The sequence below is a fragment of the Lepeophtheirus salmonis genome, chromosome 13, assembly GCF_016086655.4.
Source record: "Lepeophtheirus salmonis chromosome 13, UVic_Lsal_1.4, whole genome shotgun sequence".
Taxonomy (NCBI): domain Eukaryota; kingdom Metazoa; phylum Arthropoda; class Copepoda; order Siphonostomatoida; family Caligidae; genus Lepeophtheirus; species Lepeophtheirus salmonis.
In genome coordinates this window covers 36,344,169-36,362,203 of record NC_052143.2, presented here as the reverse complement: position 1 = coordinate 36,362,203, position 18,035 = coordinate 36,344,169, and the positions used below count along the sequence as shown (strand labels likewise).

At 31.7% G+C, this 18,035-nt stretch overlaps 1 protein-coding gene across 4 annotated transcripts; it reads right to left on the bottom strand.

The window, feature by feature from the left end:
• Positions 1-1,399: 1,399 nt before the first annotated feature.
• IntS12 (Integrator 12) lies at positions 1,400-17,908 on the bottom strand. 4 transcript variants are annotated; one of them, XM_071892982.1, is made up of 10 exons: positions 17,675-17,908; positions 16,812-17,376; positions 16,514-16,639; positions 16,225-16,324; positions 14,714-14,879; positions 13,069-13,505; positions 12,853-12,978; positions 2,723-2,835; positions 2,109-2,497; positions 1,400-2,059 (listed from the first exon to the last, which is right to left on the bottom strand). In XM_071892982.1, exons 2-6 carry the CDS (start codon positions 17,367-17,369, stop codon positions 13,487-13,489), a joined length of 969 nt encoding a protein of 322 aa, XP_071749083.1. In that variant the 5' UTR covers positions 17,370-17,376; positions 17,675-17,908; the 3' UTR covers positions 1,400-2,059; positions 2,109-2,497; positions 2,723-2,835; positions 12,853-12,978; positions 13,069-13,486. The 4 variants fall into 4 exon arrangements, with proteins under 4 accessions (XP_071749083.1, XP_071749082.1, XP_071749085.1 ...); XM_071892981.1 differs by lacking the exon at positions 13,069-13,505; XM_071892984.1 differs by lacking the exons at positions 12,853-12,978; positions 13,069-13,505.
• Between the last annotated feature and the right edge of the window lie 127 nt (positions 17,909-18,035).

The following is an 18,035-nucleotide window of genomic DNA, read 5'->3' as shown; positions in this document are numbered from 1 at the left end:
CTGAGGATTTGCCGCCTAATATTTTCAACTGGAGAGATGCAGTCGACCTTGCCACCAGGGATACTCTGCAATAAATGTGATCGTGGAGTTCGGGTTGGCGATCCCGGCCTTTTTGTACCTCGCCAGATCTTCTTTTTGTTTTCTCCCACTTCCACTCCTTCACTTAAGGTCCATTTTTATAGCGTTACCCCCAAAATAAGCTGTAGTAAAATTAATTGACCCCAAACTAGTGCCGGGGCATCCGTCAGGTTGTATATTTTTTTTCGCAAAAAACAAAAAAAGATAATAACTTATTCAAAAAAATTCAAATATTAAACTGTTTTGGTTATTTTGGGGGAAGGGGGGGGGTATTTTACCTCTGTTCCCCGACCTCTGTACTACGGGGTGAACTTCTTTTTCGTATTAGCTTCTTCCACTTTATAACCAAATCAATGATATTTTGTTATGAAGCTACATAAGATTTGGTAATTAAAGTAAAAAAAAAAAGAAAAGAAGGAAATTGACTTTTCTGTGTACTGCCTCTTACATTAGGCCTTCAATTGAGATTCTAATATCTAATTTTAGAAGACAATATATATGTATATATATGTTCAACCGGTTTTTTTTTAATAAAAAAAAGTTATATTTATGGAAGGACCTTTTCCGGAAAGGGAAGTCTTCTTATGGCCTCTATGTTTATATTTAATTTAATGACCTTTTATTTAAAAGGTCAATCCCTTTACCTATTTTTATAATAATTTCTTCTTAATTAGTGTATATATTTAAATTTTCATAAAATGATATCCAATCAGAAGGGCCTCTCCAGAACCCTCGGGATCCCCAAATCAGAATATATCATTCCAATACTTTGAAACGTTCGATTTTTTTATAAATTCTTGAAAAAGTTTCATTCCCTGATTCCATCACAATTCTAAACAATCACGTGCAGTTTTTTTTTTCCATAAAATCTCATTTTTTGTGAACAGCTCTGGATTTTTGACGTTTATTTCCCTAAATCTAACATTTGAAATTTTTTTTGCGAGAAAATTTATTTTTCTATTTAAAAAAAAATTGCAATTGTAATAAAAAAACCAAGCTCCACCTCTGCAAAAAAAAAAAGCAATAAATAAAAATATATACATATGTAATCACACGACAAAGTTGCAATTCTTTTTGTTCTGTCATAAGGAAATAGACCTGTGAATAATAAGTGATAATTTTGTAAGGCGTTTCATATTACATGTTGAAAATTATTATTTATGCTAAAATTACTTCATTTTTTTAATAATACTACTGTGTTCACATTTTACGTAGTAATATTTAAATTACTTGTGTACATTTTTTTCAAAAATGTTACAAAAATTATGTTCATTGTACAGACGTAGTGTACAAAAAGTATTAAGACTTTCTAATAATACCGTTTAGGATATGTGTTGTTTATTAAATCTTAAATTTCTGATTATTTTTGAATAGGTTAGATTTTATGCCTTCGATTGATGTACGTGTTATAAATAAAAATTATATATATGTCGCGATGGAGGCAAGAAGAGTCATCATAGGCAATGTAATCCGGGCCGGGAGGACCACTTCAGACATCATGGAGGCCGTAAACGTCAGCAAGGCCACATTTGGTCGGGTGAGAAATTGTTTGGCTGATGGGGACAATCCCAAGAGTGGAAGACCCACCGAAGTGAAGCCTGACGACATCGTGGAAGCCTTTAAGGTCAACCCAACGATGAAGATGTCAGAGTCCACCAAAAAGAAGAAAGTGCATCGGTCTACTGTGGCCGAGGTCATCCAAAAGGCTGGAGGAAGGTCGCTTAGAAGAATTAAGAGGCCACTCCTGTCCCAACGTCAAAAAGAACTCCGTCTTCAGCGTTGTCAACAACTCTTGAATATCCTGAAGCACAACAGCAGGTGGATAATTTTTTCTCTTCTGAAAGGAATTTTACCGTTGGCCCCGTCGACAACAAGCAAAATGATCGGATGGAATGTTTTGGCAATGCTGACAACAGCCTAAGGACAGTCCCGAAGACCAAACATCCAACTTCTGTGATGATTGTGGGGGTTATGGCATCAACTGGAGAAAAAATGTATTCAATTTGGTTTTTGTTGGATATCGTTCTCACGGGCGATTATTTGATGGTCTTGAAGGAAAATGTTGTTTCATAGATCACCAAGACCATAGTGAAGTCCAACAAGGTGTCATACGTATTTTAGTAGGACAAGGCTCCGGCCCATACTGCTAATACTGTACAAGAGTGGATGGGTAGCAAGATGAACTTCTGGTTCAAGAACTTTTGCCACCCTTAGATCCCAGATTCTAATCCATTATATTACTCAATTTGGTGGCAAATTGAGAAAAAGGTCTGCAAAGTCCGTCAGCCGAATATTGATGCTCTGAAGATCTCTGTTAACCAGCAGTGGGTGATCATAAAAAATGACTACGTTGCCAATGTGTGCAAGGTGTTCCAGAGGCGGTTGGAGGCTGTCATTGAGGCTGATCGTAGCTGGATTCCTAATTAATGTGCATTGTTATAGTAAAAAATATTATAAAATAAAATTTTCTATGTATAACATCATCCTGATCAATTATTAGTCTTTTAATGACTACTTAAAGGCAGATCTCAGTACTTTTTTTAAACTCGATATTGTGTAAACATGAAGTTTCTATTAAATAATGGAAAACTTCTACAACATTTTGTAAAATATACGTACAATAAATTGTAGGGGAAAAAAATACCTTGAATATTGTGTTTGTTGTGACCTCCTTAACGTCAAATATCCCAACAATTGTAAAGTAATTCCTTCCATTAAGAACTTATACACGATGACTTTGAAAACACGGTCACTTACCTATGTATATACATAAATTAGAAATAATAATATCCATATATTAGAGCCTTAAATAATTCTAATGATTTACTAATTAAGTCCAAACCGATTTTAAGTACATAAAATATAAACATTTAGACGTGGAATGCAACGATGAATTTGATAATAACTTCTGATTATAATAATTATCATTTATGGGCAATTAATAACCATTTCCTGAAGGGATAAAACATTTCTTAAAAAAAAGCAGGTAATTTTCTTATGACTTTCATTGATACGTCTCGGGGTTGTACACCACCTATAATTCCTGGACAAATCCGGCATTTAACTATTTCATAATATAGCTATGAGAACAAAACTTGCAGAAGGTACGTGTGGAAATCTAAAAGTGTTTTGGAGATTCCCATAGAAATGCTGGATTTTCATTTCTTAAATGGGAGAAATCAATTTGACGTCATTTATAATTTGTGTAGATAAAAGCTTAATTATTCATCCAGTTTATATTTTTTTCCAATCTTTTTCTTCGTTTTATCGCATTATTTGCTGGAAAATAAGTCATCTTAAGGTAGCTTTTAAAGTTACAGATGAAATGCAATGGATAAACAAAAAGGCATAATGGCCAATATTAAATTTATATATTTAGTATATTGTAAAGTTTTGGATCAATTTGTCAATGCAAAGTACATAAATTTTAATCCGAAATTGGCACCTTCAGTCTTTATTACTGCGCAATATGAAAGTCTTATTATTAAAATTTTTTCTTTGAACTGCAGGTATTTACTTTTGCAAAATACTCTATTCTGTAATTCCTGAAAATTTTATTCAATTCTCTGGATGTTTAAGAAAGTTGTGTTATTTTATTGAAATATCATATTCGATCACAGATTTTGGTGTAGGTTATAATATAAACAGATGGGGGAAAAAGATGAAATTACAATGATAAATTGGTCATATCTTCCTTAATATTGAAGCTAAAGACATGAATCTCTTTTAATTTAATGTCTATAAATTAAAATAGGATTAAAAGGAAATAATGAATAATTATTTCTCACTTTTCCAAGTTATGAAGAACAAAATTATTAAGTATATCCGTCATGATATAAAAAACGACCATGTCAATTTATTACTCAAGTCTTATCATTTTATAAATCGTACACAGTATTAAATAATTTACGTGTGTCTGTGAAGGTTGTGCCATTATCGGTCTAGCGGTTCCGGTTCTTGAACTGCTAGAACTGGAACCGACAAAATCGAACCGAGGCCGCAATATATTGCTTATCAGTATCGGTTCTTGTGCTTTTGTTCCTATATATAATATGTAAAGAAAATACAATATATATTATAAAAAATAAATTAGTTTAAATCAATAAGTTATTAAGTTTTCGGAGTTTAAAAAAATGCAATTGTAGCGTCTTCCAATGATTTTTTTACGACGCCAGGGTGATACAGTTATATCTGAGTTTAAAATAGCTAAGGGCTTAAGGGGTTTAAGGTACCAGACGGTGAAAAAAAAAAGAGGGAAGGGGTGTGATAGATTATGAATCCAGGTCCGCTACTAAGATTACCGAACCCTAAAAATGATAACTATAATATTTATTAAGCAAAGGTTTCCCAAACTTTACTATGGCAAGGCTCCCTTCACTAATACATTATTAGCTGAGGCCCCCTTTATACAATATGTGTGTACTATGTATGTGTCGACTAAAGGCAATCCTCAATTCTCCATCTTCCAGCAACCCCTCCCCCGTAGGTTCCCCACACGGCTCTCACTTTGAAAATGATTGCATTAAGCAATCTTGGTTTTTGGGGCTCCTAAGGGAAATTTGGGGGAGTACATAATCATTTTATAACGTAGCTGCAGCCCTGTTTGTATCAAATACAATTTCATGGGATCGAATTTTCTAGCATCACCCCTTGTTTTAAATACCTTTTACCAAAATGAGCCTCTATAAAAAATACTAAGACCGGAACCGAGACCAATAAAGCTGACCTGAAATCGTTGAAATGAAGGAACCGAGACCAGGACCGATAGAAACGCTAAACCTTGGCGTATATTTGTGATGTACGTCTAGCTTTGAAAAACAATTATACAAACGCATTTAGTTCAAAAATGGAGACAAATGCAGACTTTAGACATAAAATAAAAGTTGTTTTAAATATTAAGTTACGTACGTTAAGCTATGCTTAATTATAATTCGACGAGATATCTGAGCTCTGGAGGCAAAGTTTGATTTTTCGCTAATAATTTGATTTTTTTCATAAAAAAAAATCGATTCCCCGTCTCTCAAAAAATCCATAAAACGAATTATTTTACAAACAGAAAAAGGGAGAACGTATATTAAATACGAATAAAAAGGAAGAGGATGAGCAAGTTAATTTTAGTATGTATCTTAAATCTTCATTATGGTTGAAAAAGGAACATGACAAGTTAGGGATGGCAATGACCATAAATAAATCAAAGGGTCAAACATTTCAAAAATTGCTTTATATTTACCAAAATCAGTATTTTCACATGGTCAATTATGTGTTGCATTTTCAAGAGTGTCAAAAGGGGATGCAGATTTGGTTATATTTACATCAAATGGGCAGAAGTAAGAAAAAATGTTGTATACAAATGAAATTTACCTATTATATAATTATAGTAAATCGTTTTAGTTTATAATTTTAACATAAATAAGCTAAATATCAATAAAATCTTTTATATTTTTCATTGACTATGTTTAAGATAGCGTGTTCGTGCTAGTATTTTAAAATAATAATTTATGATAAAAAATTCTATAAAATTGAGAAAAAACAAATTGAAACTCAAAACTAAACGTGAAAGAAAGTTTTCTTAACACATGAAGTAGGTGCAAATATTGTTATTTTAGGGGAATAAGCGAAGGTGTTCATCCGGTGTGGAATGGGCATGTTTAAAAAAAACGAAAATCAATTATAACAATTATAATTATAACTCCTCAAGAAATCCTCCGGGTTACGCTCCGTCTTTTATGAGCACACATGAATGTTCAATCAGATGTAGAATACAATTGAATCTATTTAGGAAAGGAAGTTCACTACTCAGGAATTAAATAATAATGACAACTTTTAAGGAAAATAAATTTCGTTCTTTATAGTACAAATTACAAATTAATGGGCCAGCGGAAAAGGCACACCTAATTTACATGTATGAGAACTAAATCATTAAACCAAGTAGCGAAACACGCCCTAAGAAAATAGCATGGTAAGTATTTTTTACATTTTTTCGCTAGATGTCGCTTTTCCTATGAATTCAAATAAATTGAACACAAACTAAACGTGAACAAAAGTGTTCTTAACACATGCGGTCGGTGCAAATATTGTTATTTTTGGGGAATAAGTTTTGTAAAGGAATCTAACAAAGCTCGCCTTGGCAAAATTTGCCGTGTGATTACTCGCCCTGTGAAAAAACTCGCCGGCAGAAGAATCCCCTACCTTCATTTAATATAAATATTATTTACATTAAATAAAGAAATCCAATATATTTTACATTTGTAATTATTAGAAATTTATAGCAAAATTGTATTTTTTACTATTATTTAAAATATTAAAGAATCGGCCTCTGAATTTTTTTTGGAATCATCCCATCACTAATAATTATCATTGAAAGAAAATAACGTCAAATAGTACAATAAATATTTATCTAATTTCAATTATCATGCAACCTACTATATACATTTAAGTCAAAAATGAAGATTTGCCCTTTTTCAAAAATCAAGGTTATGTGTATGTAAGTAAAAATACTACTAAAAATAAGTAAAAACTTATCTTCGACAAAAGTTAAATATGCAAATATACCTTTCCCAGTAAGTGAAGGAAAATATTTAAAGATTATTTTTCTTTCTTCCATAAAACATGCTTCTAAATACTAAAGGAATTCAAAAATTAATGCGTGATTTGACATAAAATAAATAAATTACAATCAATGCTTTTTGTATAAAAATATATTTATTATTATATTGAATATATGTCAATAATAGTGTTGGATTCGAGACAAAAAATTCAATTTTGAGTTTTTGAGAATTTCCACATATTTTTTGGAGAGATAAAACAAACACAATCTTGAACACAAATGAAGAAAAGCAGAAATGTCAAATTTATTTTTTATCATAAATAATATATAGTTCCACATTTCAGAGATATACCTCAGCAAATTAAAGGCTTCATATTCGAATTTATGGGATAAGTTGATTCACCAATGAGCAAAGCATTTGTAAACGGCGCTCAATTTTCACCATTCTTGAGCGGGAGCGCGCTCAATGTTTTGAATAATGAACGAGAGCACACTCGCCATTTTAGAAGAGCGATAAAATCACTCAAATTTTTGCTAATTTCTCTTTCCAGTTCTGCATCTTCTGAGTTAACATCAAAAAATTTGAGACTTTAAGAATAGTTGTGAAGATTGCAAGCAAAGACAATTAAAATTATGTCTCAAGATAAGCCAAAATCTTTTATTCTATTCTGTATCTGTAGTCCTCTGCTGTTTTCAGTTGAAAAATTTTCCTCTCATCTAGCTGGCCACTCCCTGAGAAGACTCAGAAATTAGTTCCCTCAGAGACACCACCAGTTCCTTCGTGTGTGCAAATTAAATTATTTATATGTAGTAAATTAACATAAGATCTCAGAATCTCACACAAGCATAAGTTCAAAAAATGTTCCGTGTTCCATTTCAAACTAACTATCAGGCTTAACTGGAAGCTAATGCAACAAAACCTCGTAGTAAAATTTCTCTTAAGAGAGTGCTTTCCAAACTTTTTTTGCCCAAAACAATTAAAAGTTTATTTACATACCTATTTTAATTAAACCAATTATTTGGATTATTATAAGCTATTGCAAATAATGTATGGTTGACACCAATCGTGCGGCACACTCGAACTTGCCTCAAGACACCCTGTTTGGGACCCATTAGTACTTAATATGATCTTATTTGGATGTGGTAATGGGAGTTCTATCAACTTAACAATTTTTATTCAAAGATATTTGAATATTTGGGAGAATTGGCGTTAGATCAACTCAGGCAAAAATGTTAACTTCTGACTTATACACTCCTGTCCTCAGCTACCGTTGAGAGAGTATTTTCTTAAGGCTGTCTACTATTGATGTCAAAGTTTATAAGATGAAACTTTGAAAAAAAAAAAAAAGAAGAGAACTTATGTCAATGAATCAAATATTCAATGGTTAAACCATTGGATTAATCATTTTATTAATTTTAAATATAATTTTAGATCTTTAAGTTTTATTTATTCTTGTACCTTATTTCTATTAATTCTTTGGAAGGAATTATATATACAAATTTCAGGAAATTAATAGAAATCATAAAGAGCTGTCAAATTCAAATACTCCTATAAGAGCTCAAAAAAGAGTACCGCTAGTTTTTAATTGAGCGAGAGCGCTTTCATTGCTTTAAAAACGGGCGAGATTGCGCTCATATAATTATTAACTAAGGAGAGCAGGCTCACAATTTCTTGAGCAGATTAATGCTCTCCCCAGGGGTGTTAATTTCAGTTTACAGCCTACATTTAATTTAAGAGTCCTATTTTATTCCCAATATGACCTTTCAAATAACTCATATCAAATATTAAAATCTAAAACTTTTTAATTATGACGATGAGTTTTTGCTACTTTAAGTGTAATTTATTGGGTCTTCAAAGAAGTAGTCAAAATAATCTGTTGATAGACGATAATTAGTTGTAGCTTGTTTTTGTGTTGACGACCCAATATGCAACGTGTGTGTGTTCCCCTTTTAAATGGTACATCTACCGTTTTTAATAAGTATGTGAGTTGTTTTTTGTTCTTCTTTTGAGCAGGGCCGTACGTAGGATCTTTTCCAAAATGAAAATTTATTAGACAAAAATTTCAAACATCCACGTTTCATAAGTTAAATCCTTTTTTTGGCGGGGGGGGTACAGCCCCTCCAGACCTCCCCCTGCGGACGCCCCTGACTCGTATTACGAGTATAGTTAAGTCAAATTTTTCAAAAAATAAATAAGACATGTTTGAGTAATTTTCAGAAAATTGTTTGTTTTAGTATCAGTCGAGTTCAAATCTAACACTAATCATTAATATGTATGTAACGAAGCAAATATCAAATGGGAATTCGAGAAACATGCATAGTATAAAATAGTCTTGGGGAACAAGTAATTTTGTATTTTACACTTTATTTCAATGCTTTATAAAAGTGTTAGAATGATTCAATTTAAGCCAAGTATGCCTGGTTCTGCTTGATAATCCATTGCCAAGGAGAATCCAACTTCATATACAAGATATACTTAGTTAAATAAAGAAAGGGCGGAAATACGAAATTACTTTTTCTCCAACCTAATATTTATTCAAATAAATACCCTTTGGAAACATCACCCAAATTATGAAATGTCCTATCCCCCACCCATTTGATCTGAAAAGAATTGATTGAATACGAAAAGACATAAACAGTATTAAATCAAAATATTATTTAGTTTTCCTAGTAAAAGAAAATAAATTGTCATTTAATGGAGTAGCGTGCCACATAGTAGTGGACACAAAGTCAGGTTTAGTTATATTACGGATGATGAGAATGTCCAAAGATTCGTGAAAGGACTATGTATTTAATTTGAAACCAACGGTTCCGAGGTACAGAGAGACTTAGACTGCACAAGTAATACAAAATGTTTAAGAACAATACGGACCCCTGAAAAACTCGCAATGGACGAGCTAGCTATGAAGACGTTCACTCTAGTAGGTTTGTCTTCTATTTGTAGGGTTAGTTCCATGAAAATCATAGGGAGTGATACCCGGAAAAATAGGGATAACTGAAAGGATTAGAAAATAACTCAAGTAGGAGGCATTCAAGAAGTGGTGTTACAAACGCAAACACTCTCGTGTAGATTTTACTATGTAAGGAGATCACATCCTTCCCTTTATTGTATCACGCAAACTTTCTTTCTAAAACTTATATCTTAGCATAAACATCGACAGCTTATAAAAAAATACAGTATGGCTTTTTGTGTTAGAGGTAGAAAGAGGAGACTCAGGTTTCCTTATTTGTTAACATATATATTTGGTGAAATATATTAATATATAATATATTTTGAAACAATCCAAAGATGAAATATTATCATTCATATTGAGTTAAATAATCCAATATCATGTAGACAAACTATATAACATTATAATCCTTATCAATATGACCTAATATTACATATGTGCATAATCACATTAAATAAAATAGGATTCAAAATGGTGATTATGTACTTAATACATACATAACCTAGCATGTACGGGATCGTTTGAAAAGTCCGAGAGATGGCACTACTAGCCCGTATTGAGGCTATGTTTAAGTTTGTAGCATCTCTTGGAAGAACACACACAAACTTTCAGCCTGATGAGTCTATTTCATTCTGTTGGGAATTCGTAGGCGAGTGTTCTTCAAAGAGATGCTACTAACTAAACATACGCGCCCGTAGTGCCATCTCTCGAATTTGCACGGACTTTTAAAACGACCCTCGTACACCTAAAATTATTAATTTAATATTTAACATTTTTGGAATTAATATGCTTAATTTAAAAATAGAGATATCGGAAATGTTAAGGGACAGTTAAAATTATGGTGAGCGTAGAACCTCACTTTATGAGAATGTCATAAAAATATAGTAACCTTTAGAGACGACTTATCCTCACAACGACTAAGTTATCCATGCTCGATGATAGGGTATAATTTTCATAATTGGGATAAATAATTATTATAAACATTCAAATTTTGCTCTTATCAAGATGAATAATTTAAAAAAAAAAATAACTTCACCTTTATTTAGCCAATATTCACCTCCCTTTTTCTTTTTTATTATGACACGCTGAGCTTAAACTACACACACTCGTTACTACACCATTATTTCGTTGATAAAGTATTCAGACAGTTCTAAGATATTAGGCAAGCACTCAAAATGAACTTTGCATTATTATAATAGAAGATTTAAAACTAATAAAACTGTAGGTATCAGTGCCAAAGTCAAACTTGAGAATTCTGTGATAAATTTCAAACTAATTATCAGGCTTAACTAGATGTGTGTGAACGAAACTTTGTAATTATATGTCCCCTAAAACAGTGGTTCCCAAAATTTTTGTGCGAAAGGCACACCAAAACACAAATGCATATTCTTGACACACTTATTTTAATTTGACGAGTTATTTGGATTATTATAAGTTATTGCAAATAATATGTGTTAGAATATTTGGTAGAATTGCCGTTAGATCTACTCAAGTACAAATGTTAACTTCTCATTTATACACTGCAGTCCTCAGCTATCGTTGAGAGAGTATTTTCTATAAGTGGTCAAAAATTTAAGGATAGATGTCAGAGTTGAAAAAATAAAATTACTTATGTCAATGAATCAAATATTTAGGGGTTAAAACACTTTTTAATTGTAATCATAAATAGTTGTCAAAATTCCAATACTCCTATACGAGCAAAAATATGAGCTGGAGCGCGTTCAGGATTTCTTGAGCGGACTAATGCTCTGCTAATTAGCTAATGCTAATTACAGAACACGGCATTTGAACTTTAATATGGGCCACATAATACTTATTAATGACCATTCAAAATTACAACAATAATATTTCTCTAATCTAATGAAATTTCAATCATAGGATTGCAATTAGTAGAAGTACTGTAAATTCTTGATTTAAAATGTTTTATAATATTTTTTGTTTGGAAACGGATCCATTTTTAATTTTAAGTACAAGTTATAACTTGTACAGAATCCCAACTCGTATACAAAATACGAATGTATATTACGACTACTTTTTAAAATATCATTTATCAAATGCTTTAACAAGTTTTAGATGTAATTTGAGCTCAATGTTTTAGGTAATAAAAAATATAACATTAGTATAAATCCTTTTAAATTAATTGAGTGCTGTAAAATGTATGAAAGTAACTTATAAAATCATTCTAAATCCTCATTTGGAAAAGGAGAGAAGTAAAATCAATCTAATTATCAAATAATAGTTACGGCACATTAATCATTTGGAATAGTTATCTCAACGAATACATATTATTTATAACAAAACGTTGCAAACGAAAAAAAGAAAATCTATGCATGTTAGAATTGGTGCTAGAATTTAACAATGCTAGACGCTATAATACGGTGTTCTACTATATAAATGAACAGTAATATTCCGACCCCATTTTCAACTACTTATGACTAGTTCTTATTTTTTAAATTCATAAAAATAGGCATCCGCTATTGATAATCCCTCCACATATATAGTATTTAAAAATATGTATGTATTATGTGTTATATGAATACTAGGAAGGATGTATAAAAATAGAACATATCGCTTTGACAATATGTTTCTAATTAATTAATACATTTGGTCGAGCCGAACTCCCAAATTTTATTAAGATCTAATAATAAATTAATTACAGTGGAACCCACTAAAGGCGTCAACGCTTAATACGGATATTCTTGATAGTGGACATTTACCCAAGTGCATCATTATTTACTTATCCTCCGTTAGTTAACGTCCTTTTTTTTGAAGTAATTAATTAACTTCAATATTATGCAAATTTTATTTGTTCGATACACAATTACGCTTATTAATCATAACAACATTAGATTTGGGCTTCAACAAAATGGATGCCCTTCGTGATTATAATAGTTTAATTATTATAATTTCATTTTCGATGACAAATTCTATGAAATATTAATTACTTTTAACGAACTTTTGGTACAAAAAATGAAGTAATTATCTTTGGTTTTATTGCCTGTGATGTGTAGAATAACAGCCGATAATACATTTGTAGCAATGTATATACTAGTGGTGAGACTCGGTACAGCACCAATTTTTTTTCGGTTCGGTCTTTAGTGATTTTTTCTAGACGGATTTTTCGATCCAGAGAGCGAAGCAATTTTTTTTCGGGCTCAACTTGAGGACCTTTTTTTTTGGTCTCAATTTATGGACCAATATTTTTCAGTTTGATTTATTATGAGAGACCAAATTTATTTTTATTTTTTTAGATTAACTAGATCCAGATCAATTTACCTGTAAAAATCGGTCAAAACAAATTTTTCTTTTCGACCAAACTGTTCCTTTGGATCGATGTAGACCGATTTAACGGCCTCAGGGCGTTCTAGGATTTCCAGACCTAAACCCAACACTAGTATATACCTAAATTGAAAAAAAAAAAGAAGGGACATAGACAAAGCAAAAGTACAACTTAAAAGTGAACAAATTATTAAAATTTAAAATCTACCAAACCTTGTTTTAATAATGAAATTTTAGCTCATAGTTCCATGAAATACATTTTTGCAACAACAAGAAGTTGCATTCATTCAAAAATATATTTTTTTTATATTGTCAGGAGTATATTAATGCTGTTTCCAGCCCTAAAATCTATTTTGAATAGATATAAAGCAATGTTATCAAATTTGGGGTGCATAAAATCCCAGTTCCCTAACGAAGGGTTAATAGAGTAGATCCATAATGATAATCTTCGTTTAAGGAATATCAATCTATGAGCAGGCCATTTCTAGATTTTTTTTTCTTTTGACAAGAGTTTAATCAGTTTTGTCTAATATTGTCCATCAGTTATAGAAAATAGATTCCATTTGAATGGCCTTATCGGAACTAAACAAAGTATCATATCAAAGTAAGGCTCCAGGCTATTGTTATTTTCCTAGGCATCTCGACCCATCCTACAAATGATAATATAACATAATTGACAATAAAATCAATTAAGTAATGGGCTATATAAATTATTTAAAAGTTAAACAATAAATGGGGAATTTTTTTCTTTTCAAAGATTGATTTTTTGTTGACACAATACATATAATCTTGCGGAAATAATAATTAAAAATTCATAAGTTCTCTTCGTATATATTTAGTTAATGAAGACATCTTTTACTTATTTCAAACAATATAAACTTTTAGACATGTCAATTTTGAATACCACATAGGTAGTGCATCAACACTAAAAGACTCTTGAATAAAAATCAAGAAAAGAAAAAAAATCCCATTATTTCAGTGACATATTTTGAGTCAATTTTGTGGAATGAGTTAAGAGATCACATAATTGATAACTTTTATTTGATTGACTAAATATCGACTTTTCAATCAAAAATATCCTTTTTATTGTCACCCTCGATTTTGGGTACTTCAAATGAAATTTACAGCCCCTCCAACGGGTTAATGAGAGTAATTTAATGATAGAAATTAACCATAATTATTCATTGAAGAATACAAATGTAATCCGCTTTCAATTTTGGAAAGAAATATTCAAGCATGCTTTTGAGTTGATGACCATAAGTCATAAACAGAGTGAGATTCCAAATATTTTAATTTATAAATGAATAATAATTGATGGATAATTCATTAATTAGAATGTTTTAAATTGCAGCACGCAACCTATGTATTCATTCGCTATAGCGGATTTCTCTACATTGTAGGTCCTTCGAGATTCGGCTTAAGCGGGTTCCACTGTATAAGTAATAAAAACCAGTGACAACTAATTCAAGAAGAAAAGTCTTTGACTTTACTTAAATCTAAAACTCTATGTATATTTAATTCAAAATAAATAAGCAATACTATTCAATCTTATAATCAATTGCTCCTTCTTTTAAAAAAATATTTATGATAAAAATGACGCATACATTTCTTAAATTATAATATATATCAATTTTGTTTCATTTCATTACAAAGAACTACTTAGTACATGATCGTAGACAATCAAAGTTCATGCAAGTATGTATTTATATTAACACCCAAGTACATGACTTTTTCATCTTGTACTATGAAGAATGGGAATAAATAAGCTTAAAGGGGGTAGCCCTAAATATATAATTTTAAATCACTAGAAGTCCGTTTTTGTTTACTAATCGACCAATTATGTTCAGAGATATCCTACTTTTTTCTGGATGCAGCTTTTTTCTTCATCATTTGTAACCTTTTATCCACAGAAATTATATTTGAGGAGGAATTCAAACAGGAAGATAGTGATGATGATAATCCAATTGAGGAGGAAGATCCATTTAATGAATGACTCGTACCATTGTGTGGTTTGGATAACAGTCCTAGATGGGGAATATGGAATCATTATGTCAGTCAATTAATAAGGGACATTTAAACAAACGCAATTAGGTATGTTATATATAAAATAAAAATAAAATCAATGTATAAACATAACAAAACTAAAAGTTTTTGATGGACGAATCGAGGTATTATTTCCATCTCTGAATTAAAAAAGCTTCACGCATACAATATATTATTAATGCTATGAAAATGCAGGACTTTATAAAGATCAAAACCCAATGGATCGTACATATATGTAAGCTTAATCAATGGAAATTACCAATCTCATATATATACTTATGATGGTATATATATATTTGGCCTGCCATAATTTATACTGCTCTTCTTGTATACATAATCCATCCAAATATGAAATCCGTCTAAGTGACATACATTCTTTATTTTTATAAAGCTCTTGAGACCTCCACAAATTTGAAGCCAGTGAATGTCTGTCTTTCAACAAAATCTCTTATTCAGTGATGTTTTCATCTACAGCTTTTCAGAGGAAAAATGAATTGGAGGTGCACACAAAAAGGTGTCCTCAAAATGTGAAGACACACAAAAAACTTTTCACCAAACAACAAATCAAATATTTGCTATGAGTTCAGTGTTTTTTCTTCTTCAAACGTCTTTACAAAATCAAGATTTTGTCCTTTGCTGCTTTAAATAGGTAATTCTCGCATGATTATTGCCACCTTGATTTTAATTGACTAATAACAGAAGCATTTTCATGACTCTTAAAAGAATCAAGGCAAAATTGACGATTTATTTGCTCTTTGAATTAATAGATTGGGATGTATTTAGCCATGAAGAAAATACCTTAGGCTAATTCCCTTTTCATCTGGAACATCTGCAAATTTGATGTAGCCTCCTCTCTTCCAAAACCATTTCCTCCCAGTGAGTGAGAGTTCTCGGATATGTGAGTCAGACATTCATCACAGAAAAGACAATATATCATATACAAGATGCTTCTCTTCTTGCACACTGAAGACGGAGATGAGAACATAGCTCCTCCACAGATGATCATCCTTTTGATAAAAGATGTAGGTATGCACACACAGCTTCATATTGAAATTTCTGCGAAACTCACTTACGAGTTGAATCTGGTAGGAACTTTACCTTGAGGCAAGATGAACTCTGAAATAGTGGACATTGGTAATATATGTGTAAATAGACTACCTCAAGACAGGATCTTTATTTATTTTTATAATATATCATAATTGCCCTCAACTGAAATTAAAACTTTTCTCCATATAATATTTAAGCACGATGACACTGATATAAGATAACATATACACTCACACAACTGCTGAAAATAAAGACACAAACAATAGTAGATTGACTTACTATTTGATGATGAGGACTTGAGAGAAGCTGACGATTTAAATGAGGACGTTGAAAGTGATGAAGAATTCCCACTCGATGATTTAACATTGCTCGATACGATCTAGGTTACAAAAAATAACAAAAAAAAAAAAAAGACAAAACCTAAGTGACTATGAATTCAACAAACTATGCAGCAAATGCATTTTCAAAATGGATACATCTATATATATATATATGAACATGGCTAAAGTAACTATGTTTCACTATATGAAGAAAAAAATGAAATATATTTGAGTATATAATAAAATACCTTGGACGCATCAGGGATCCTTTTAAATAGAGAACCAGACGGTACATCTGTTTTACTAGGAGATTGTCTACTTCCTGAGGAACTTTTAAGGCCTGAAGTTGAATTCCCCGTTTTGATGGAGGGAGACTGTAATCAAAATAAAAATAATTAAATTTATATTAGACTTCAATTTAGAAACGAATTAATATTGTATAAACTAATAAATTGATAGCAATGTGCAGCTCTATTGATTTCGAAACTCTTTTTAAAAAGAGTTAAATAAAGACTGAATGCAATAGTAGAAAGGAAAGCAACTAACCATTCTTTTGATAGTCTTCGAACATTGCGAACAATGCCAAATAAGCCTAGGATCATCTGCATCGTCATTGGAAACCATGGGACTGTGACATTCTTGATGATATAAGTTTTGACAAGTGTGACACTCCATGAGTATGTTACCATTTTCCTGGTTCAAACTCTTACAAATAACACAGGTCAGGTTATCCAGATTCATTTCCAAATCTCCAATTCCAGGATCCTCACCACACGATGAATTTCCACCTGAAGGATCTTCTCGTGAACCTGGTGGGGTTGGGCTCGGCGTGTGACTCTTACTACTATTCCAGCCTGGGGAACCCAAACGAGAACGTTTGTTACAAGGAACAAGTTCAGACAAATCCCTTTTGAGTTTGTCGAAATTTCGTTTCTCCACATCCCGTCGTTTACCAGGGGAGGACATTCCTCCAACATTAATCTTGCAGCCAGTACGCTTAGCTTTAAGGGCTTCTTCATAGAGGGATCTCAACTGGCTTACAGAGTCCTTGGATCGTGAATGGAGGAGCCTTAAGGCTTTTACAAACACGGGATCTAGCTCCATTTCTTACCTAATCATAAAATAAATTGTTAGGAAAAAAGGCATAAGCATTGACTGACAGTTTATATGTCATGTCCCGTGCGAGCCTAACATACAAATGAATTCAAAAAAGAGAATCGTCTCTTTAACCATACTTTTTTTCTCCCTCTCTTGCTCTACTACTCCCTTCCTTCCTTTTTTCTCTCTCCCTCCCTCCCTCTTTCTTTCTTCCTCTCTCTCTCTCTTTTATTACCTCTTCTCTTTCTTTCTTTTACGACAAACACCCAACAAACATCCTCATTACATCCACTAACAAAATAATACGTTACCTTAATCTGAGGAATCCTCACTGTTTCTTTTGAAAAATATAATATAACTACTGATCGATGAAGCAACCGTACAAAAAAACCATACAAACTCACTATCACCGTTCAGTTCGAAAGACCTTTATCCACTATTCAACGACAGACAAAAAGTCTTTTTCCCCTTTTTAGATTTCTTGAACAACATTTCAAAAAAAAAAAAAAAAAAAAAAGCGTTGTCGTCATGGAGGAGTAAAAACTAACTCAGAGAGGAAGAGAGAGAGAGAAAGAAAGAAAGAGAACAACTAGTCTAGTGTGAGAAGAATTGAAAAGGCGCTCACGCCTTATGCTATTATGAGCGTTCATGCCTGTAAAGAAACTATGTAAA